The sequence below is a fragment of the Trachemys scripta genome, chromosome 8 (genome assembly GCF_013100865.1).
Source record: "Trachemys scripta elegans isolate TJP31775 chromosome 8, CAS_Tse_1.0, whole genome shotgun sequence".
Lineage (NCBI taxonomy): Eukaryota > Metazoa > Chordata > Testudines > Emydidae > Trachemys > Trachemys scripta.
In genome coordinates, this window is record NC_048305.1 from 21,725,590 (window position 1) to 21,749,309 (window position 23,720).

The 23,720-nt window shown below is 51.0% G+C and overlaps 1 protein-coding gene across 3 annotated transcripts in view; it reads left to right on the plus strand.

Moving 5' to 3' along the window:
• PPARGC1B (PPARG coactivator 1 beta) overlaps positions 1-23,720 on the plus strand; it is a 94,080-nt gene that overhangs the window by 54,406 nt on the left and 15,954 nt on the right. For 2 of the 3 annotated variants that reach the window (XM_034778318.1, XM_034778321.1), the window contains exons 2-5: positions 9,471-9,644; positions 14,935-15,147; positions 17,479-17,595; positions 21,783-22,965. In XM_034778318.1, coding sequence (XP_034634209.1) covers positions 9,471-9,644; positions 14,935-15,147; positions 17,479-17,595; positions 21,783-22,965 — 1,687 coding nt within the window. The remainder of the gene's footprint in view (positions 1-9,470; positions 9,645-14,934; positions 15,148-17,478; positions 17,596-21,782; positions 22,966-23,720) is intronic. The other variant, XM_034778320.1, reaches the window with a different exon arrangement.

A 23,720-nucleotide genomic window follows, 5' to 3' on the forward strand; every position in this document is an offset into this window, starting at 1 on the left:
CAAGGCTCACCGCCCAGGAACCCGGAAGATGCCAGCAATCCATGGAAGTCCGGCAGGATTCTGCCGAAAGCAGCTTTTCCCTGGAGTGACTGATGGGGGCTGGCTAGTGTGAGCGAGGCCTTCAGTTAGGTAGAGCTGAAATCATTTCTTTCTAAGGGACTCACCTGGATTAGGATTTTGCAAGCTCTTTCTCTCCTAGCGAAGGTGTCAGCCATCAGGGTGGGAAAGCCTCGGACAGAGGGAAAGGAGGACAGTACCATTTGCTCTACTGTCTATATGGCTGTGGCGCCGTACACGCTCCTCTCTTTTATAACGCAGCTGCAGTGAAGCTGGGTCTATTCAATTCCCAGCTCGGGACACTTTGCACATTCTAGATGTGCAAAAGCCACAGACTCCTCCAGCGCCTCTTGCTTCTGCTCTAACATGGCATGGCTGTTTCGGCCGCCCTTAGCTCTTCCCCAACACTCCTGGGGTCTGCACTGCAGTGGATGAGGAGGGGACGGACCCAGCTCTGACATTAGTCTGCGAATGCTGCTCTGAGCCCCAGGAAGAGGTGGCCACTTGGGGTGACACGAGGTGCTCCCCCACGCCGGGCTGCACTGGCCAGCTCTGTGGAGCTCCCAGTCCCTGCTGCCCCAGGGAACGTGGGCCTCAGATATAACCCTTCAGGAGGGGTCAGACTAATTAGGCCAAGCTCAGTGCTGTCTGAGCGTGGGCTCACTTTGACTGCAGTGGGAACTGGGTACACTTGCTCCGGAGCTGAGATTGGCCCATTGTGTCCATTGAAGGGCCCCATTTCCAGACTCATCACACTCCTTGTGTGCACAAACCCCCTGCAGCCACACGCACATGTCAGATCCCCACGTGTACTAGCCACATGCTTACTCCGGTCACTCCCTCCCCCCTCCGCCCCCACCCTGACATGCTTCACCTAGAAATGCTTATTTCTAGAAAGCAAACCCATTCAGCGCAGCAGCCCTAGGAAAGTATGGAGGCCCTGCGCCTCCCATCTCAGCCAGTGGGGTGCTCAGCACCTCTTGGGGTCAGATACATGGGCCGGAAGCATTACACGAGAGCCGATCCTGACAGCCGGGTCAGAAGTTCATCAGAGCGAAACAATCTCTGTGTCTGTCTCCCTGGATGTCCGTAATCCGCATTTCAAACCGTCGGTAATTACGGATTTCCCTGGTAAGCCCAGACGGCTCTCGCCAAAACCCCCGCACAAGGATTTTCTGTCCTTTTTAGAAACAACCCAGAGTGAGAGCAAAGCTCCCCTGCCTTTCAGACACGCAGACATTAACCTGCACCCGCGTGCGCAACCCTTCTGGTGCTGTCTCCAGCCCTTGGGCTCTGAGTGCGTCACTGAAGGAGCCCTGCGCGGTCTGTGTATTTGGTCACCTTGTGTCGGTTTGTGACCCAACTAAAACGCTACTGGCTAATTTGGGGCTCTCTCCTCAGTGCTAATGTATATTTCTCTCTTAATGCTTCGAGTAGGCACTTAGTCATGAGAGGAAGGCTCTGTACGGGGTTGGATGAGTCACCGCAGAAGCCACGTCTCTTTATGAGTAGATGGCTGCTTGTTTCTGGCTGAGGTTATTGCTTCCTACAGCCTCTCCGGGTACCGTCACTTTTCTTCCTTTTTCTTGCTCAGCCTAGAGAGCCGCAAAGCGGCGTTTGAATGACAAGCCTATTGCAAAGCATCCTGGGGACGTTTATGCAAATGACAATGTAAATCTGGCCTTCGAGGCTTAAACAGGATTAAGTTATTGAGAAGCTGTTGCAGTCAGTCCAGCAGCATTTTAGCAGCCGCAGACTTTAGAAGCTTAAACTTTTGCAGCCTCGCTAAACCTGAGCGCAATTTGCATGTGATTACCGAGGGCACTTTGAGCTGCACTGCAAAGTACTTTGCCGTGACGTAAGGTGTTGGAATCAGGGGTTTCCTGGACTAGGGAAATTTGCACCAGTGTAACTATAATGATGTTGAGATTAACAGACCCACTGCACAAGTGCAGCATATCGACGCTGGGGTAGCTACATGGGAGCAGAAAATCCCAGTGGAGGCAAGACCTACATGTGCCTTGTTCCACTAGATCCCTCAGTGCAGTGTAGATAATAATCCACTATAGATTCAGCTGTCCTCATGGTTGTTTTGTACACCTCACCCTGAGAAGCAGGGCTTTTTTCCTGGTAATAAGCATTTTCAGAGGCTAAAAGCTCAGGTAAGCATTAACATAGGGAGAAATTCAACACTGATTGCCCAGTGGGTTCCAGCACCAGGCAGAGCAGCTGGCTCGATGCTACTGAAATGCTGGCCTGCACTATTTTAGCTGCCCACGTGGTAGCAGAGTTACAATTCTTCAGAGATCATGTAGAAATAGTACGGGAATTGTGTTTCTTTCCAAGAAAGTGCACAGATTACAGACGGGGGCCTGTGTGCCGATATCGTCTTGGAGAGGCACTGGGTTAAAGCTTGCCTTCTGCAGCCTGCATTCGGTAAGATGAAAAAGCAAAGCCCACAATGCTTGTCTTGAAGGCTGCAGGATGGGTGGTTTGCTTCGACACGGCTGAACTCCCAGCTTCCCCCCCACTTCCGCTCAACTCTAAGACTTGCAGGCAAAGTCCGATTTGTATCCTCTGAGCATATGCCATCGACTGTTACCTGGAGCTGGCTGATGGGGCAGAAATGAGCTCGGCTTCCTGCTTCTGATAGAGGGTCCCTCCTGAGCTGTAGCGAGGAGGCTGCGGGCCCAGTTTTTCTTGCTAATCCAGCCTGGTTTGAAGGAGCCAGCACATTCAAAGCCCTGGATATAGGCCCGAAGCCTAGCACACTCCGCAGAAGAGGGAGGCCTTTGTGGAGCTGTCTAATCTGTAGAGCCCAAGTTCACATTTAGTTTTAAAAGAAGGGAAAACATTCCCTGTCTTGTTAATCCAATATTTGAATTGCAGTTGGTCTCAGGGAGACACTTCACGTAGCTTTCGAGAGAAGGCCTCCCACATGCTAACACGTGGGTTAAACAGCTCTAGAAGGAGAACATTCAGAGACTTCAGCTTTCCAGATAAATGTCCTGTTCCAGCCCTGTGTCCAAGGTGGCAAAGAGAACTGGGACCTACTCTTCCTGTTGCAACCAGAGTAGAGTTTGGGTCCAAACTGCTGAATCAGGGACTTCTTGGGGCATAGCCCCGATCAATGGGGCATCTCTGCCACAAGCCAAAGAATTCAGCAATCAAGCAACTTGGCATGTTAGAGCAGCCCAGGCTGCATTTCCCAGCCCTGTTCTCTCTGTTGTAACAGCCCACAGCAATTATGTCAAATATTGTTTTTCTCTTTAACAACATTCGAAATTGCTGCTGGCGGGCTGTGCTGGTGAGTGCTGTCAGGCAGGGAACTAACTTCGCCATTGGCTTCTCCTCCTGCCCTGCTTCTAAGAAGCCAACAGGATAGCTGACACTGGCTAGTTTCTTAGACAGCTCAGCACCAGAGCGTACATGGGGCTGGGGGATGGGGTCAGAGGGAATCACTGACTTGAGAGATATTACCCAAATAATTAAAAGTGAGGGACAGATCCTCCTTTGACGTCAGTGGAACTGTGTCAGTTTACATCAGCTGGGCATCCAGCCCACACTCTTTATTTGGCTCTCCGAAGAGATGGAAAAAACCCTACTGAGACGCCGCTAAACTTCTACCTCTCTAGTTCTAGAACCGGCTCTGTCCTGGCCTTGGACGCATGAGCCTCGTTCATCTCTCTTTAAAGGTAATTCCGGCTAAGCCCCGGGCAGTTTATACATCACGGCCTCAAAGGAGGGGTGGGCACGCTGTCTGGGTCATGCTCATAAGGGGCATTCCTGCAGCAGAACTCTGGTTTTCAAATTCTTCCCCGGAGCCCACCTCAGTCTGTGGAGCCCAAGTCCACATATAAGTCCACATTCAATTCTGAAAGAAGGGAAAACACTTCCTGCCTTGTGAATCCACTATTTGAATTGTTTGTCAGGTGTTCCCTGGAGCAGGCTGGTGGGGTAAAAGAAGAGCTTGGCTCTCTGCTGCAGATAGAGGGGGCCCTTGTGGGCTGTCACCCACTTCTGAGAATTAAAAAAACAAACACAAAATGCCCTAGGACAGAGGCTGCCTCAGAGTCTGCCAGTGCATTCTGTGTCATCGTCTATTTAAGTTATAAGCTCCTCACAGCAGGGAGCCTGCTCCCGGTGCTTAACAGTAAATTAATAGTAGTTTCAGTGCTCTATCCATCCGGTAACCAGAGTCTCTGTTGAAGTACAGCTCTTTGCAATGCGTATCCGACTGTCGGCAGCTTCTCTGTCCTACTTCAGTCAATAACTCAGATCTTTTCTCCCAGAAAGGAGCATGCAGGAAACTCATGATTTCAGGAAAGCCATGGAAGCCATCTTAAAGTCACTGTCATGTAAGCCATCGAAATTGCACGTCTTGTATTTTTGACAGGCTGCTGGGTGCTCTGCGGTAGCCTTGATCCTCACGTGCCAGTCCATCATGGCTAGGGTCATCCTATATGATCTTGAATTTGACAGGCACAAATCCAACCCTCCCACCTTAAAACCCCTCTGTTAGGTGAGAAATGGAAACACCAATGTAGATATTCTGAGTTATCTTCGAAGTTTTGCTTCTGCCTTCACCTCCCCACCTTTGTGGTCATGTGATTACTGACCTCATGGTACCTATACGGTGCTGCAAATGGCAGCCTTGTGACCACCCCCACCGGCTCTTGCCCCTTTTCCCAGTGGGTTGTGAGAAGCTGGAGTCATTTCCAAAATGAAGTGCATCCCACTGTGGCATAGGGATGCTGCACTGGTTCCCAGTCCCACTGAAGTCGGGTGGGTTTTCCCCTATGGATCTGGAGTGATGATCAGTTGATTCTCAAATCCCCTGGGCACATCTCTGAACTTTGCCCTTTGGTTCTTGGTGTGTGGCCAGCAAACACCCATGGAGAGAGACTTGAAAATTCTGAGCCATCCGTCACTCCAGACACCTGGTTCGTGAGCATTGGAGCTCAGCAGTTTTCCCTATAAACTCTTGAGTGAAATTAGAACAAAGTTTGTTCCTCCCCAAGCCAGCAGGAAAGGCACAGAGTGGGGGAAAAGGAAAGCTGGACCAGCCCAGATCCAGTCTCCATGGGCAGCAGACCCAGCATAGCCAAGTCCTACCTACCATTCCCCTATCACCTGACTAGGGTAGGGGGAGGGGAAGAATTGAAAATACTATAACCTGCCCTCCTGCCAAGTGCCTTTATTCTATTTCTCCATGGCAGGCAGCCAAAATGGGATTCTTTCCTCATTGCTAAAGTGAACTTTGTACTGGGCAAAAGTGCTGGGATTGATAAATCCCCTGGAGACAAGTTCTCCATTGATAGAGCTGATACCACTCTGGCAACGCCATCTTCTTTCTACCCCACCTCAACTGTGGCCTGGATAATAGGGTGTCACAGCAGGGAGCTCATTCAGTCCTTGGCTACCATGTGGAGAAGGTGCTAGCTGTGGTGGTGGTTTGTACCGTCTGTCTGCTAGGAACCAAACTAAGGCTCTCCCCACTTTTCACATATGGGGTCCCTCCAAACACCAGTCGGACGGGAATGACTTTTGGGCACTGCCAACCTGAGCGGGATACAGAGTTGTGGTTCCTAGTACCCTGAACTGGCCAGTCCCTTGGAATGGGGCTCAAGCAGCAGCATGGCATTACCAAGACACTGATTTCATTTGTTCCCCCCACCCGAGTGCCAGCTGGGCAGCTCAGCATTCCAAGGAGGCATTAGGTTGCAGGAGTTTATTTTTACACAGCTCTATCGGGAATGGGTACGTGTCGCATCTGTAGAGAGGATCAAAAGATGTCCCAAGTGCAGGTGTCAGCTGCTCCTTGTGATCTCAACGCCAGGATCTTTTTCCTTGTGGCATATCAAAGAAAGCAGGAGAATCTGACTGTTTGCTTTTTTAATTGAAAATATATCTAAAAAGGGGGTTTCTAAAAATAAAAACGGTTGCCTCTGTTCCCATGGGAAGATTTGGGGGATGGAGGGAGCCAGAGCAATTGCTGTAAATGGATATTTTTGGGGGTAGACACAAGAAACACGGAAGGAAATCAGGACCGCACTGTAACAGGTGATGGGGGAATCTGAAAGCCCAAAGGGCACCAGTGCCCCAGAGCTAAACCATATCCATCCAAGAGCAGATGCAGAAAGCGGGAGGGTAAAGGCAGGAAACTGTATCCCTGTAAGTCTACAAGGGGTTGGCTCAGGGGAAATCCAAAGCTTCTGATTTGAAATCCTCCCATTCCCTGGACCCACAGGTTTGACTTGACTCTTCGTCCTTCTAAATGAATTTGGGCCATTTACAGCATGGGAGGCCGGCTGGGTGAGGAGTTAAAAGCCAGGGCCCTGGCAGGCCTGCGTGAACTTTAAAGATCCTGCAGCCCTTCATGGGTTTGCCCTGGTGGCCTTGGTCAGCATTTCTCCTTCCCACTATCTTACGCAGTTTGCTTCTGGCACTTGGCTGTCCCTCTTGATGCCATGGTGCATGCCAGAGATGGAGCAATGGGCCCAATCCTGTTTGCCTTACTTGCTTGAATCAGACTTATTGGCACCACTGGGGTAGCAAGGCAAGTGGGTTTTGTCTCTGTAGCTGTAAAAAACTTCTGGGATCCTTTGGCATGAGGGTGCTTCCTACATACAGAAACACACATTGTAATGCAGCCTTGCCAGTGGGAAAGACGATGGAGAAAATGCTTTCAGAGCCATTCATAGTTTGAAACCGGTTTCTCTGTTGCTTGTTGGAATTTTGCCCTGTGTTGAGCAGGATGAGTGCAGCTGTATGAAGGTACTTGGAGCCTTGTTATAGTGCTCGGTTAGGGTCTGTCTCTCTGTAAGGCTCTGGTGCCTCAGCTCCCAGCCACATGAAACCCACTCACAATGCTCCTTGCAGGCACCCTCCAGACCATTTGTCCTTCCTATCGCCTTCCCCAAGGGTGGTGTTGATAAAGAGAGAAGGAAGCTGAGGGGTGTAATGTTCACTGCTTGTGGAACAGTGTCCTAAGACAGACTGGAAAATATGGACAGGACACACAGTCCCATTCCCCAGCCTCAGGAAACTAGACCAGTAACCCCAGATTAAAAAAAAAGAGTGAAACTGTCTCTTCTATTCCTGTAACTTCTTGCGAAGTAGATTTTACTTCCACTTGTTGAATCCTGAAAAGATTATTTAGGGCGCTTTAACGCAGCGCCTGGGGTGTTTTTTCTCTCCTCACAGCCTCTCGAATGCTCAGATGTTTGTCTGATCTGAAATGCACTCACCGTATAAATAAACTTGCTTCCCCATTCATCAGAAAACACCCACGGATTAGCCAATAACGGCAAGAATTGTGTCACGCCTTTCGCCGCTAGGTTCGAATCCTGCCCTGGCCATTAGTAGAGGCAGACAAACTATTACTAATGAATGACTTGTGGTGAGTGGCATGAAAGGAGTTGGTGACCTCTGCTCAGAAGGGAAGGACTGGGAGCCTGCTCTGTTGAAGTCACTGGGAGTTGGGCCCCTGACTTTAGCAGAGGCAGGATCAGAGTATGAATGGGCCATGGAGTCTGATGGACACTCACCCCAGCGCAGGGGGAGACCTGTTTGCAGGGGCAGCGTGTGTGGGAATCTTAACCTTCCACTAGGCGGCTGTGCCTGCTCCAGGTGCAGAGATGAGGCCTTCAGCCTTCAGGGCTGCCAGACAAAGTGCTAATTTCAAACCAACTCTGCATTAGCCAGCCAGGTTTCCATGCAACCTCAGTGGGAATAAGACCCTGTCTGGGGCTGGGGGGAAGGGTGCGGGGTGCAGCTGGAACAGAAGAGGGTCAGGAATGAAGAGATTCCTCTCTGTACTCAATAATTGGAACACATTGACTGAGACACCCAAACCATACGACACACTTTCAAATTAGCATTGGCCTGGAGGGGGGCTCACTTTTTGCTTTAAACAAATCCCCCCTTCACATTCATTCCTGGCCCCCGCAGCCAGTGCCTTTCACATACCCACGCTCTCTGGTTGGCAGGGCATTGGCATAATGTCAGTGGGGGCCTTGCCCTTGGCCACTTGTGTGTCCGTTGTGCCGGTGTGTAACACAATCATATGTTCTGCCCCTCAGAGAGCTGTGTGGCTTTGCAGCAAGGCAGCCATCGGGAAGGAGGTGGAAACGGGGCAGGTCTCAGCTGCTTTTCATGATTAAATGGATATTTTTAGCTCTGTTCCTAGAGCTTAGATTGGCCTGTGTGCGCCAGGAATTGATTCCTCTCTACACTAGGTTTTTTGAGTGTGTGTGTGCGCGCACGCTGGGTTGGACACAATGGAAAGAGAGATGGGGAATTAAGAGTCTGTGTTGCCTTCCTCAGTGACTTGGCTGCAGGGGGAATGTGAAACTGACTTGACACTGAAGGTTGGATAATTTGGAGGCGATACAGTGATGGCTGGGGTTACAGAGTTTGAGTCAAGTGACAGGTGGGAGGATGTGGGAAGGCAGAGGGGCAAGAAGATGGGTTTGGGAGACGGAAGAGCTGACTTGTCTAGCTGTGAAACCATCCACCCAAAAGTCTTGCCCAGAGCAGGGCTGTCTTATGTGCCCTGTAAGCCTCTTGCTCTCCTCTCTAGTTGCTGATTTATCAGGGCAGTGGGATTAGCCCTGGCTGTCTGCAGCACGTCACCAAAGGCTGGAGTGGCTTAATTTTCCCTGAAGAGCCGGACTGCTGCTTTGCCAGCATCTGGCCTGTATGGTTTTGAGCTTGTGCTCGCTAGAGGAGACCAAGGTATTCCCTTGCAAAAGCACCCCGTTGTGACACTGGCAGAACCTGCGCCGGAGCTTCTGACACATAGATACTGGAGCACAGTTTTGTGGCAGTTTTGAATTGCAGCCTTGCAGGGCAGCTTTCCGAAGTTTCTGATGTGAACTTGAAATGATGTGGGCACTCCCCGTTGATTGGCAAAGTTCACAATGATCTCCTGTGCCACTTCACTGCCATGTAATTGCTCCAAACTGGGCCATATGCCAGTAAGCTGCTCCTGGGGTAAATATGACCCATAATACTCAGTAATGCTTCCCTCTGCTGCTCTCAACTTTAATATTGGGGGTAGCACATTAACACTACAGCTCCCAGCATGCAATGCTCTGTCTTTATCCCAGCCACTTGACTAGAGATGGAGCATTGCATGCTGGGAGCTGAAGTCTCTGCAGGCCACATCTCTGCATTCAAGTTGAAGTCTGTTGAAATCCGCTCATTTTAAGCAGATGCGGTTTGGTTTTTGGGCTCCTGGTAAGTTGCCAAGGTGGCCCGTGGTTGGGCAATGTTTCGGCACCCTCAGTCAGATGCAACTCAACGCGCATTTCATGAGGCCCTGAGCTTTGGCTGCTGTATCAGGCTTCTCTGGTGCTGGCAGGTGGAGGAGAGGATGGCCAGGCTCACCTCCTCTTGTCTCTTCACAGTACGAGGTGTCTGGCGAGGAGCACCTTTACTCCGATTTCCCTGAGATTGACCTGTCCCCGTTGGACGCCAGTGACTTTGACTCTGCCAGCTGCTTCAGCGAGCTGCAGTGGTGTGCCGAGCACTCCGAGACCGAGTCCAGTCAGTACAGCACAGACGACTCTGAGCTCCTTCAGGTACCGTGTGCCATGCAGCTCCCTGGCCCAAGGCAGAGGCCACCAAGCGGCACTTTCACTCCGGGGCGAATCTTTCCTCCTGGGTCTTCCTCTCCTCCCCCACCCACCACCTACAACTACAGGGCACTGATGTTGTCCATTCAGCCCACTGAAAGGAGGAAGTGGCGTCTGGGGAAGGGGAGGGATTGCTGTGTTGTCCCCTAGCCTAGCCAAAGAAGAGCAGTAAAGACTGAGCGATCTGGGGTTAGTCTGTCCTGGCCATTCGCTATGGACCCTATCCAGGTCCCACTGATGTCAGCGGAAAGCACCCCATTTACTCCAGGGGGCTTTGGAGCAGGGTCTCTCTAAGGGGCATGGTCACCGAGAACAGTTTTCCCACTCCCCGAACTGCCTGTCCAACCCCTGCCAGCACCCCCCAGCCCCACCTGCAGCACGGGGAGCCAGCACGGGTAGCGTGGGGCACCCAGTCCATGTGCACATACCTCACTACACGGACACACACAGTCACTGCCCAGTGCTGCATATCAAGCCCATTGAAGCCAAGGCCTTCTGTGGGCTTCTCCTCAGGTAACATCGCCTCATCTCCTTCCTTCTCCTAGATCAGCCTGGGGAAGCAGAGGACAGGTGGTGGGATGAGGAGGGGAGGGGGTCCGGGTTATTAATATCTCTTCCCCAGCTGATTAGTGCTCCATTAATTTGCACTCCGTTTCTAAATGGGGCAAGCGGAGTAAGGCTATAATGAGGAGGTGGAAGAATAGAAGAGGGCTGCTGAGCCGATCCTCCTGTGATGTATTATTAAAAGGAAATTACAGCGTAGTGCCTAGTGCATCCTGTTTGATTTTAGGTCTGACAGATTGTGCTGGGGTGGGTGGCGGCGGTGGTTTCTAAGAGGCTCAGCAGCAGCATGGAGCGGTGTGGCACAGGAATGTTAATTTCCAGCATGCAGAAAACAGCTTCCCTTTTATCTCACTCTCCAGCTTCAGCATCACCTCTGCATTCTGCGCACAGGTTTATTTATAGCAGGGACTCTCTCTCACTGACTTGCGCTCTAAATAGACATGCGAGCATCATGCTAATAGCTGATCTGCATTCGGGGGGAGGCGCTCTAGATTGTCTCATGAGCAAGTAGGAAGAGGCCCACTCAGCCCACTCATGGGTCACACACAGGATGTTAGTTCACCCTCTCTCCCCCACAGCCCTGTCACTCCAGACTCCGCTCCACTATTGTGCAATCAGGAGGCAGCGTGGCAGTGGATGGGTGGGACCCAGGGCTGGGAGACAGGAAACGTGGTTGTGCAGCCCAGCTGTGCCACTGGCTTCCTGTGTGACCTTAGACCAGCAGCTTTTCCCTGCCTCAGTGTCCCCACTTGTAACCTGGGGATGATGAAGTGTGTTCCCCATCCAGAAGGCTTTGAGGTCTATGGTTGGGCAATGCAGTATTCGTGCTAAGCTTTATCATTGTCCCTGGGTGTGTCTATGCCTGTGTGTATATAAACGGGGGTTAGGTGGGTAGATTACCAGGCGCACCAGACTGATAGTCGTAAACAAACACCTTGCTTACAATGTAGAACTGGACCTAAGTCACCAAGTTTGGATCCAGAATCAGATCCAAATCCAGACTTCACTGACATTTGGGTGCTTCTTCCAGACACACAAATTCATCTCTGGATCTGATCTTCCAGTGCAAGGGGGCTAAGGAGAGGCTGCTTCTGGCCTCTCTCGTGCAGATACATTGGTTTGCAATAGAAAAAACAGAGTTGGTGCTTTTAAAACAAGTCAGTGGGGTAGCCCCTTCAACAAGCAAGGAATTTGCATGTGAGTCTCACAGAAAGCCAGAGTCAATTGCTGGATTTAAAAAAAAAAGAATGGGATTGTTTTTGTCATCAGCACTGACATTTGCAGTGATGTGCTAAGAAAAGGTACTCAAACCTCATTTGGCAGGGCATCTAGTAATCGACAGGGAAGGAATCACAGCACTGCATGGAGTAAGGGCACTTTCTTCTGAAGCATCAGGGATAGCCCCTGCTGGAGGTGGGACAAGAGACGAGCTGGCCCATTGGTTGGACGCAGTGTGTAGGCTCCACATAGCTGGAGGGGGATTGTGAGCTCTTTGGACACACTGGCTGTGTCTCCCCCAGAAACATCTGGCACCACCACAAGCAGCACCTCTAGGCAGTTTAGGAGGAACATGATGGTAGGTTACAAGTGCTAACAGAATGGGGGGAAAGGCAGAAATGGGCAGCAGGTCCCCTCCCTTCTGTAAATACCTGTTTGTCTATCTAGATTGCTAAGGTACTTATATGGTCCCCATTACCATCTGAGCGCCTCCCAAAAACCCTGAGAGTTAGGGCAGGGCTATTATCTCCATTGTACAGAGGGGGAACTGAGGCACAGAGAGACTAAGGGACTTGTCCAAGGTCACCCAGGGAATCTGTGGCTGAGTATGGAATTAAACTTGTGGCTTCCAAGTCTTAGGCTAATGCTCTAACCACGGGACCATCCTTCCTCTTGTAGCTGTGGCCTTGACATGCCCCATCCCCTCTGGACTGGGAAGGAAACGTCCCCTTTTCCCTAGGTGATGGTTGCACACAGAGAGAAGCCTTGACTCTTCTTCTCCCGTTTAGCGACGGGCCTGCGTTGGAGTCCAGCTCACTGGCGCCCGTTAGCAGCCAGTTGTGGATCTTGGCACTGGTTTCATTTTTTTGGAGACTTTTAAAAAGCCCCAATATTTCCGAACTTAACCATAACAATACTAACGTTCTGGCCTTTACGCTGCGCTGCTGCTGTGCTTGAAAAGGCTCCGGAGCAGCTGACAGACCTTCATCACGAGATGCATATTTTCCGCTGAACTTCCTGGGGAAAAGATAAACAGAACAGAAATATAAGAGACAGGCCCGTTAGCAGGACACAGTGAAATGTATCCCACTGAACTTCTACGCACAGCAGCCAAAAATGGAGCATCCTGACGCCTTTTCCCCGGGTCTTGGTGTAGAAACTTCTAACAGGGTTAGCGGGTTGAAGAAAAGAGTATTTTAATTCTCGTTAGCAGGTGCTAACGTACAGTTAGGCCTCATTTTAGACCCAGATTTCTCCCTGTGCTACATGCAGAGCTGCAGTTATCCTACTATTACTGCCAGTTATTTATATCAGGAATGCTACAGTAAATAATCCCATAGAAATGAATCCTCCTGAAGAACGGAATCTGGGTCACTTCTTTTCTTACGTCCAGCATTCTGGGGTTTTGCCCCAATGTTGGCCTTTGGCAATATGGTTGAATGATGGTAGTTACAACAGGGCAGGGGCATCGGCAGAGCTGCGTGGGGAGCCCAGACTGGAATAGTTAAGGGTCGTGGCTGTAGGTTGGGGTTGAGGTGCATCAGCAGAGCTGAGTGTGGGAGTTCAGGTCTGGAATAGCCGGTGAGTGTTGTAGGTCAGGACAAAGATGTATTAGCAGAGCTGTGATGGAAAAGCCTGCGGCCCTATCAGATCTCCTGTGCTGGTCAGGTCAGAGTTTAACAGGCTTGCGCTCCTAGTTTCCCTAGAGCCAGTGACAGCATCTTTCTTTTCAAAATATCTGCAAGCAGGGTGACACGGTGTCATGACATGACAGTACAGCCTTAAGTCAATCCCGGTATTACCACCCCCAGGCATTCAGAAATCACGAGACAGGAGCCAAAAGCATGAGAATGGCTTAAAAATCATGAGTTTAAAAAATAATAATACATGATGGGTTCTTTCTCCTTGCTTTCTGATTTCTGAGCCTTTAAGATTCACGCCAGTCTCATTTTCAACCCTTTTCTGCAACCACAAAGGCTAGAAACGTCCTTAGTTTTAATTAAAAGCTGAGAGACTCTGATTCCAGTCATCGGGGCTTTAAGAATTAAATAGTGCTTACCAAAAAGGCCAGCAGTGGCAATGCTGCCATCATGCAAGTGCCATTCCTGTGCTCCGCCGGATCCAAGGGGAGGGGGTCAATCGGGAGGACGACACCCTGGACTCCCTTCCATTGGACAGCCTTGAGCCTAAGCCCTTCAGATATCCTTCCCTCGTTTTGTTGGGCGCTCCAATTCCTCCACCCCACTCCTCTGAGCCCCAGTGAGTCTCAGGAAGTGCTGGTCAGAAGCAAGAGAGCAAGTCAGGTGGAAATTGTGGTCACAGCTTCATGCCAGCTGCCCACAAATTGGGGAAAGAACACATCACCGGGTGTCCTTCCCTGTTTTCAGAGTGTCTGAAATACGCCCAAAACAGGAAGGATGGAAGTTAGTTAGAGAGGAAGCTGCTGCTGGGAAGCCACGGCAACAGCTGCTAATTTAAAGGGGGGATTGAGTTGGGTGGTGGGTTTTTTTTTTTTTTAAAGACACTTGTGCAAGCGTGATTCAGAAGGATACAGCCAAGCCCTTGCAACTTAACCCTCCCCCCCGCCTCCCAGTAGAGAAATAATACGCCTGTTCAGAGCTGTTCAGTGAATCCTGAAAGAATGCAGTCAGTCTGTTGAAGGAATGAGCTTTCCATGCACCAAGCCCAAATAAATTCATCTAACAGCATTCATTTGGAAGTGAGTATTTACGGATGGTTGAGTAGGCCAGGGTCTCTCAAACTGGCTACTGTAGGGCAACCACCCTTGGAGCTACTGAGGCCAGCAGTGGCAACGTGCTGGGAATCGGAAGGGCACAATAAATTTGCATAAAATGGACCAGATTGCAGCCGCTCTTGGGCCTGATTCTGCTTTCACCCTGGGGTAAATCGGGAGCAGTCCCGCTGAAGTCAGTGGAGTAGGGCAGATGCAAACCTGGCATCAGTGATGGAAGTAGGGTGACCAGACAGCAAGTGTGAAAAATCGGGACAGGGGGTGGGGGGTAATAGGAACCAAAGGCAGCACGTGAGTTGATTTTCAGTGGCACTCACACTGCCCGGGTCCTGGCCACCGGTCCAGGGGGCTCTGCATTTTAATTTAATTTTAATTGAAGCTTCTTAAACATTTTAAAAACCTTATTTACTTTACATACAACAATAGTTTAGTTATATATTATAGACTTATAGAAAGAGACCTTCTAAAAATGTTAATGTATTACTGGCACGCAAAACCTTAAATTAGAGTGAATAAATGAAGACACGGCTCACCACTTCTGAAAGATTGCTGACCCCTGCCCTAGATGGAAGAATGAGGCCCCCTTTAAATAATATGGTGGGGCAGCTTGTGGGAACTGTAGTTACGCCCCCTAGAGGTAGCCTGCAATGGAAAATGTCGGCTGGCGCTCACTGCTCTGTACAAATCTCTCTTGCTTTTCAGATAATAGACAGTGAGAATGAAGCCCTGCTGGCGGCCCTCACCGAAACACTGGATGAAATACAGGAAGATGACATGGGCCTGGCTGCCTTCCGCACTATGGAAGAAAGGGATGCGCCCAACCACATCTGTGCCTCGCCAGCCCCTCCCCCCAAACCAGTCGCCCCCACCCCGGGGGGGCCCCCTTTGGCCCCTGAGGTTGATGAGCTGTCTCTAGTAAGAACCCACTTCCTACTGTTTAAGGTGGATTTGGATGAGCCTCTGATAAGCCGGCTGCATGGGTATGATAGGAAGCAAAGGTCTGAATCTTTTCATTATAGGCTTAAAACTCTTAACCGTCGATACAAAGCATATACCTGTATTGTATACGTATACATGTGCCGCGCCATCGCCGTCACCTCCATCACCATCCTCATGGGAACAAGCTGCTATGTGCAAAGGGCAGTGGGTGTTAGCAGATGGGCAGAATCCATTTTCTAGCCCCCCAAACCAGGGAGGATTTGGCCTGGGGCCTCACTTTATCTGAACCCCATCACAGTTGGGCTAACGGGGTCTCATTGTGGCCCATTACTGCCCCCACTCCACCCCAGAGCTCCCCATCATTCCACTTCATCTCACTAGAGCACCTGGGGGCAGTTCCGAACCATTTCTCCTGATCCCCAAACCTCCACCCATAGGCCTAGCCCTTCTCCCTCACCTTCAGGGTGTGTGTTCAGGGGCCAGCGCTCCTCAGCTTGTGCTGGGGAGAGGGGACCCGGCCTGGTTGTAATCCTAGCCCTTTCACCTTATCTGTGGCCTCAGTTTGAGAACCTTCCGTTAAGCTAATCACTCTGCAAGGAAGTGGGGAAGAGGAAAGAGGGGTACAGCTGATACCACCCCTCCAGCCCTTCCCACAAAAAGAGCAGCCCATCTTTTCTCTCCCAGCCAGAGCTGCATGCGCTCTGAGGTTGGCCTGGGCCTGCGTAGCCTGCAGTCCCCCATGCCCATTGGGCAAACCCTTGAACACGCCAGCCCTGAAGGAGGCCTCTCTGTGGCTTTGTGAGGTTTCTGAGTTCCAATGCCACCTCCAAGTCCATCCTGTGCTTTATCCTACCGCTCCTTGGAACCCAGCTTCACTCATGGCTTGAGCAGGAGAGCCCCGGCATTGCTGCCAGGTGGTACAAGGCTTCCTGGGCCATATATAAGAGCATCCCTGCTGGTCTGATATAACCGAGCTGGGCCTGTAGCTCATTCACCAGCCAGAGCAATCCGTCCCTGGGGGGGACCCCCCTACCTCTCCGCTGTGTAATGACTGAAAGGCATGGTTTATATAAAAGTGCATTGCGGCATCTAGTGGTGAAAGCGTGCATTTCCACTTCACACTACAGTGCGTGTGTGGGGGTGTATATATCACACACAATGTGTATGTGTATATATAGGATGTATACGTTGCAGGGGGAAAGCACTTACACTTATTATAAATGGGAAGTGCACAATTAAGCCATTGGGCAACCCCTGTTGAAATTTCACTGCAGAATCCGACCGAGAGAGCAGAAATGCTGTTGTGTGAACCTCCCACTTCAATAACCGTTGTCATGGGCCTGGTCTTAAAGGGGGCCTCTAAATTTGCAGGCCATCTTTGAAGACCAAGCCCTAGATATTGCACGTCTGTACGTTCCCACAGAGCCTAAGCAGTCGCCTTGCTATTATTGATCTAGGCTTCAGCATTAGCACGACGTGTGTGGAACATGGAATGTTTTTTTTTAATGTTTTGAACAGAAGACTATGCTAACTCTGTGATCAGAAATGAGTGTGCCATGATGCTGTGTAACCTAAGGAAATTCCAGCTCAGCTGTTGTCAGCAGACCCTCTTGATGGGATTACAGTGGAATTCACATCAGGGTCACCTTGGGGGAGATCCCCAATAAATACTTGGCACTTACACAGAGCTTTGTATCTTCAAAACACTTTGCAAGGTAATTGATTCATTCAAACCCCTTTGGATCGTTACTAACAAATAGTCCCCCTTGCATGGGGACTCATGTGAGCTGCCCAAATCAGACGCATACACAGAACTAAAATCACCATCTGAAAAGGACAAAATTGTTTTGGTGGGTTATTTAAATGCCCCGGCAGTTCTAGTGACTTTAATAGGAGGTGCCATGGGGTACAATGCAGTGTGGTTTTGGGCAAGCAAATTCACCCCTTTGGGCAGCCTTTTCCCATCTTGCATAGCTACAGGGGTGTTATGAGCAGCAATGTGTCAATGCTTGTAAAATGTTCTGAAGACATAAAGCACTTCCACAGACTATAACATTCTTTACCTGCAGCCAAGTAGCATGCAGAGAGGTGTGAAATTCTTTCCTGCTTGATTCTATGATCCTTACAGCTGACAGCCCCAGCCTGAGCCAAGGGCGGATACAGGCACACTAATGGTTTGTGGTTCTTGGCTTCAGTGATTGGAGATCACTGAACCCACCTCACATGTGTGCAGTAGAGGTTAGTATGCGATCAATTGCTGGTAGTGCTGGAATTCCCATTCTTTTTCTCGACACTTCTCTTTTTTAGCTGAAGAAGTTGCTTCTTTCTCCATCCCACGGGCCTCCAAGCTGTGAGGCTCAGAGAGAAGGGAGTGCACGACGCCAGGGGCCCCCAAAATCCAGACCCCAGCGACCCTGCACAAAGGTATTTCCCATCCCAGCTGCCATGGCCCCGTCCCAGCAGGGAATGCTAGGGATGCCCCCCGCCTGCCCGTCTCCCCATCACCCAATCTCAAGACTGGCATTCAGGCCTTGGCTACACTTGCGAGTTACAGCGCTGTAAAGCCTCCCCCAGCGCTGTAACTCACTCCCCGTCCACACTGGCGGGGCACTTGCAGCGCTGTATCTCCCTGGGTACACCGCTGCAGGTACTCCACATCTCCGAGAGGAATAACAGCTGCAGTGGAGTGGCTACGACTCACGGGTGTGAGTGTAAACGCTTGCAGCGCTGTACTAATCACCTTGTCAAGTGGCCAATCCTCTCCATTGTTGTGACCGGCTGCAGGAATGCGGAAGTGCTGGTTTCAAAGCTCGTACCACAGAGAAAAAGCAAACAGTTTGCAGCTTGCTTTGAGTGAGTAAACGAATGAGCAGGGGGCCGGGAGTTCGGAACTTGCAAAATAGAGAACTGACATGCTCCAAAGAGCACTCTCTCTCCCCCCACACTCCCTGTCACAATCCACCCCACCCGCCCCGTTTTGAAAAGCACGTTGCAGCCACATGAATGCTGGGATAGCTGCCCATAATGCACCACTCCCAACACAGCTGCAAATGTTGCAAGTGTGGCCACACCACTGCGCTGGCAGCTGTCAGTGTGGACAGACTGCAGCGCTTTTCCCTACTCAGCTGTACGAAGACAGGTTTACCTCACAGCGCTGTACAGCTGCAAGTGTGGCCAAGGCCTCAGAAAACAAGCCAGTCAAATGATGGTTCCATGGAGGGATAAACAGCCTCTGAGTGAAACTACTGGGGGATAATGAGCCCTGGGGATGAAGCTGGTGGAAAACAGACTTGGCCCAAGAGTGTCATGATCTGAAGGGAAAGTGCTGTGCATGGGGAAATAGACAGTCCACATTGAGACAGACTAACCCCGAAGGGATCTGGAGAGACCCTAACTACCCCATCTGTGCATTTGGAGCAGCTTGTTTGTAGTGGGGCTAAGGGTGAAAGCCTCTCACAGTTTCACTGAAGTCAGTTCTTTGGAGTTCTGATTTATAAAATCCCCCCTTCCCAATAAATTATAGTAGAACTTGCTCTTGGTTGAGTCGACTTATCCTGGGGAGAGCTGCATGCAAAATTGCAGAGCCCAAACCAATCATTTAAGCTAATCCCCTGAAATCCAGCACAAGCCACCATCAAAGATTTTCCATTCGGATAATGGAAATTGTGCAGTGCATTAGATAGGTGGACTTAGATTGCCTGGGAAAGGCAGAAAAAATCTGCCAGGGCATTGTTCCATATCAGCTGCAATGGGGGAAGGACTGTTCTAAAAAGAAAGCACTGGTGTTGTCGCAGACACCAGCTAGAGAGAGATCAGCTATGTCTGATGGGATCCATGTAACTGCCTCCATGTAACCTGCCTATCTAACTAATAGGTTTCCATAGTACCTGCACTATTTTCTGCCACATAACTGAAGGGTGAGAACTGACTCTGCTCAGAGGCCCAAGCAGAGCAACCACAGCATGTGAATGTGTTACCTGGGCTCAGAGAGACGAGGTGGGTGAGGTAATATCTTTTATCAGACCAACTTCTGTTGGTGAGCGAGACAAGCTTTCAAGCTACACAGAGCTCTTCCTCGCTGTAGCTTGAAAGCTCGTCTCTCTCACCAAGAGAAGTTGGTCCAATAAAAGATATTACCTCACCCATCTTGTCTCTCAAATATCCTGGGGCTGACAGCTACACACCACCACTGCAGACATAGTTGGGCTCAGTTACTCTCTTGTTCTACGGTTGGACTGAGTCGGTGACGAGAGATGCTAGTCACCCCTCTGGAGTCAAGTGGATGCTTTAGGGGTTCAGCTGCCATCCTAGCCCTGCTGCAGGGTGAGGGAGATCCAGAGAGCCTGAATGGTGCAGGAAGTAGGCTCTGTATCCCAGCACCTTTCTCTTCTAGGTAGCTGGTGCAAATTCAGCCCAGGTCAGTTGTAACCAAAAGCCAGTTCCATCTGCTGGCTCTTGGGCAGCTTGAATGAAACAAATTTTGGAGCGGGCTGCTCAGTGCATTGAGATCACAGAGACCACCATGTCAGTGATGGGCAGCTCGACAAAAAAGTCAAGCATGAAGGGGCTGTGAAGATGGAACCCCCTCATCCAGAGAGGCGCTCCAGAAGGCTGTGGTTTGCCCTGTGTCTGACTAGATATGACATTCCGTGGTGCAGTCCAGACGAGAGAGGGGCTGTGGTAAACTGCGGATTTGCCTGGTCTCCTGGCTGTCTCAAGACTTCATATGTAAATTGAGATAAACACACATTCCTTTGTTTAAGATAGGCCTGCTTGACAAGTTTTGTCTAATCAGGGCTACCTCAGTTTGAACATGTGCCACTGTCAGCATTCAGGGGTAACTCATAACTTTGCATATAATTGCTACACACATTTCACCATGGTACTATTGACCAGCAAGTTACTAGTTTTCAAATGATACCTTACAAGGCATATTTTGTACAAAGACGATTACAGTAGTGTACAAGGTGTGAATACAGGGGTGCATTCCGTCACACTAAGCCACCCCAGTTTTCTGGCTAACGAACAGCCTGTGGTTTACAAGATGGGCAGGCTAGCGCGGGTGACCATGATGAATTGCGACCAAGGCACTATGGGCGTGTCTGCACTGCAGCTGGGAGGTGTCATTCCCAGCATGGGCAGACAGACTTGTACTTGCTCAGCTTGAGCGAGCATGGTAAAAAATTGTGATGTGGGCGGTGGCTCAGGCTAGCTGCCTGAGCTCAGAATCAGGGGGTTGGGTGGGCTTGGATTCAAGAAACCAATCCAAACTGCCGCTGCTGCCGCAACGTCCACGCTGCTCTTTTTAGTGCACTAGTTCGAGTGGAGCTAGTGCAAGTCTGTCTGCCTGGGCTGGAAATCACGCCTCACAGCTGTAGTGTAGACATACTCTCTTAGGCCAAGTCCGTTTCCTCATCCGTTCGCAGCCAGTTCTCATAATCTTCTCAGAGGCTGTTCATCATCTCAGTCTGTTTCAAAGAAGGAAAGCAACCTTCATCCACTCTCCCCAAAGAGGAGAGGCTAGGAGAAGGTCCTTGCTGCGCTGCCTTGCCCGACCCATGGTCTCAGCTCAGGGATCAGACCCGGCAACAGTAAGGGCCCAGGCAGCAGATGAAGGAACCATTGCTATTAAACATTCACGTGTCTCCACTGAGATGTAATGAGCTGTGATTCGGCCCACTCAACTGGCTGTGATGAAGCAGACATACCTAGGGCAGAGATCTCCATAACCACCTTGAGGACAGATCCCAGTAGACTACCAAGGCCGGATGCGCCTTCCTTCACTGCTAACAAACCAACCCTGAAACACTGCATTGTTTGCCGATTCTTTGCAGGGATGCCTGAGCCTGCTTTAGTAACTCTGCGCTTACCATGTTCTGAAGGGCCTGGGCCTGGAGAGGTGTTCTCACTAAAAATACTCAGGGCTTGTTTCAAAGTGGCCTTGTGAACCCAGGCAGAGTGGAGCCTGCCTAATGGCAGTGCATGACTGGGTGTGAGCGGGGCAGAGGGGATGGGAAGCCACTGCAATTGACTGCATTTAGAGCAAGGATAATACAGGGAGCGCCAAGTATCCTCGGCCCTTCCATTATCACAGGGACAGCGCAGGTTAATTATTTATAATTGTTCAAAATGTCCTAATAAATGTTGTATACTGTCTAAATCTGGGATCATGGGAATTCGCTCCAGTCTCTGCAGTGGAGACTTTGCTGAGAGCCGAGGCTGGCAGCTCTGTGCCGTTAGGGAGGTCCTGCTGTCACTCCGTGCTAGACAGGTTCTAAAGACGTTCAGTGAAGCAACTGCTCTGTCCATGTAACCAGGCAGTGCAAACAGTGGCTCATCACACCGAGGGCTCAGAAACAGGCTCTGCTCCCCAGAGAGGGCCCACTTCCTTACTCCGCTGGTTGAGAAAATGGGCCCAGGGTCTGTTTCCCCCATAGCATTGTTCAGTGAAATAACTGGACATGGCACACGTGTCCCTAGTGAGTTTGTTGTTCCCACAGAGTGTATTTCTGCAGGTGGGGAGTCCTGTGGTGCCGTAGTTACACAGCCTCATTTTAGGGCTTGGGGGCTTAGTCTGTTCTCACTGGGGCATCTCTCTTCTGTCTCTGAAGGCGGAGGGTCCCCGGGACAGAAAGTTGAGCTCTCTCCAGGCTCAGAGTCGGAGCTGCACAGAGCTGCACAAGCACCTCACCTCCACCACACGCTGCCCACAGACCAAAGCCACCTGGCCGCCGGACGAGCACCAAGGCAGCAGCAGCCGCTCCCCTCTGAGTCACTCTGCGCACAGTGGAGACGACAGCGACTCGAGCGAAGACTCGCTGAGCTCCAGTGAGGTCCCGGTGACGCCTTGCTCCTCCAAGGACGACACCAGCGATCAATTGGCCAGTGAGAAGGCCATGCACACAGTAGTGAAGCTCATCCGCTACATGCATACCTACTGTCTTCCTCCGAGGAAGCTGCCTCTCAGAGACCCTGCAGATGTGAAGCACCAGCACTGTAACAGCCCTTACAAGAGAGCAAAGCCAGACTACCCTTTGCAGATACCTCCCCTTTGCAGCCAGGAGAGCCGGACAGCCTGCACCTTGCAAACAACAGCCAGCTGCAAGAAGCCTAGAACCACATGGCCTGAGTTCTCCATCCTGAAGGAGCTACTGGCCCGGGACCTGCTGTGTGACGTGAGCAAGCCGTACAGATTGGCCAAACCTGTGTACGCTTCCTTGGTCAGGCCTCATGGCTCCAAGTCTCCTGGAGCATCTGCTCAGGAGGCTGAGGGCTCTCCTGGGAGATATCAGTCCAGAGCCAAAATGCCTCTGGAGAAAGCAGAGCTAAGGCAAAGCCCCCAGGCCGAGTCCGAAGCCAGGAGAGAAACCAGCAGCCCAGAGGATGCCACTGGGAATCATGTGGCTCTCCCAGCCCAGCAAACCTCAGGGAAAGTGGGACGGAAGCAGGAGAGCACTATTTATGCTGTCCGGCGCTCCAAGAGACTCAACCCTGAGCTTGGCCACTGGCTGTCATTTCTTGATGAGCCTCCCCCAGAGCCATCTGCCCCCAGAGAGGCAGCAGAGAGCCGGGCGAAGGATGCTCTCGCCTCCCGGGAGCCCGCATTGTGCCCAGCCCTGGAGAACTTCGATGCAGAAGAGCCAGCGGCAGAGGTGGAGGTGGGTGGCACAGACGAGGGGGACAGCAGATGTCAAAACCACCCAGAGACCCAGACCCCCCCTCTGGGGAGCCCGGTTGAGGGGGAAGGATGTGAGGTGGATGAGAGCCAGCACTGCACCCCGTTGCATGAAACAGGTAAGGAGGAGAGAGTGTGCAGGGGCCTAGAAGTGAATTAACGCCAGCATTGACCTGGCATTGCCAAAACTAATGCTCAAAGGAACCCCGGCTGACTCCCTTCTTCCCAGGCCGTCAGTGCATGAGGGGCTTAGCAGAGGCTGAGCTGGTCTGCGGTGTTCTAAGCACTAGCCCTGCATGTCAGATCCCGTGCGCTCGCTGGGCGGTGAATCACTGTAGCAGTGCTGCTGCCTGGCTGACGTAGGAAACATTTGTGCATGTGCCCGTGAATGGCCGAGCACTGCAGACCCCATAGCCAGTGGGGCAAACACCAAACTTCTCCAGTGCTGTTGGGTTTTTTCTGTGCAACTTGTGGGGTGCATAGTCCAGTGGGCAGGGCGAGGGCTGGGAGACCAGCTCTGCCATTGGGTCACTGTGACCTTGGGCAAGCTGCTTCCCCTCCCTGTGCCTCGGTTTCTCCATCTTTAAAATGGGGTAAGGACACAGCTCCTCCTTTGTGAAGTACGTTGAGATCTATGGCTGGAAAGCACAAAATAAGTGTCAAGTAGTATGTGTTCATCCAAAGACACTGTCTACTGAGTGAATCACTGCAAAACCACCTGCGAAGGATCTCCCCATTTTCTCATCCTATAGAATACTACCCCTCCAGCTGAGGAGCGGGCCGGAGCTCCCCCTGGAGTCCCTTGGAATACTATTAATTATTAGCACCTTATAATCAATTCATATAAGCACCTTAGCATGTGCATGTTGAAAGT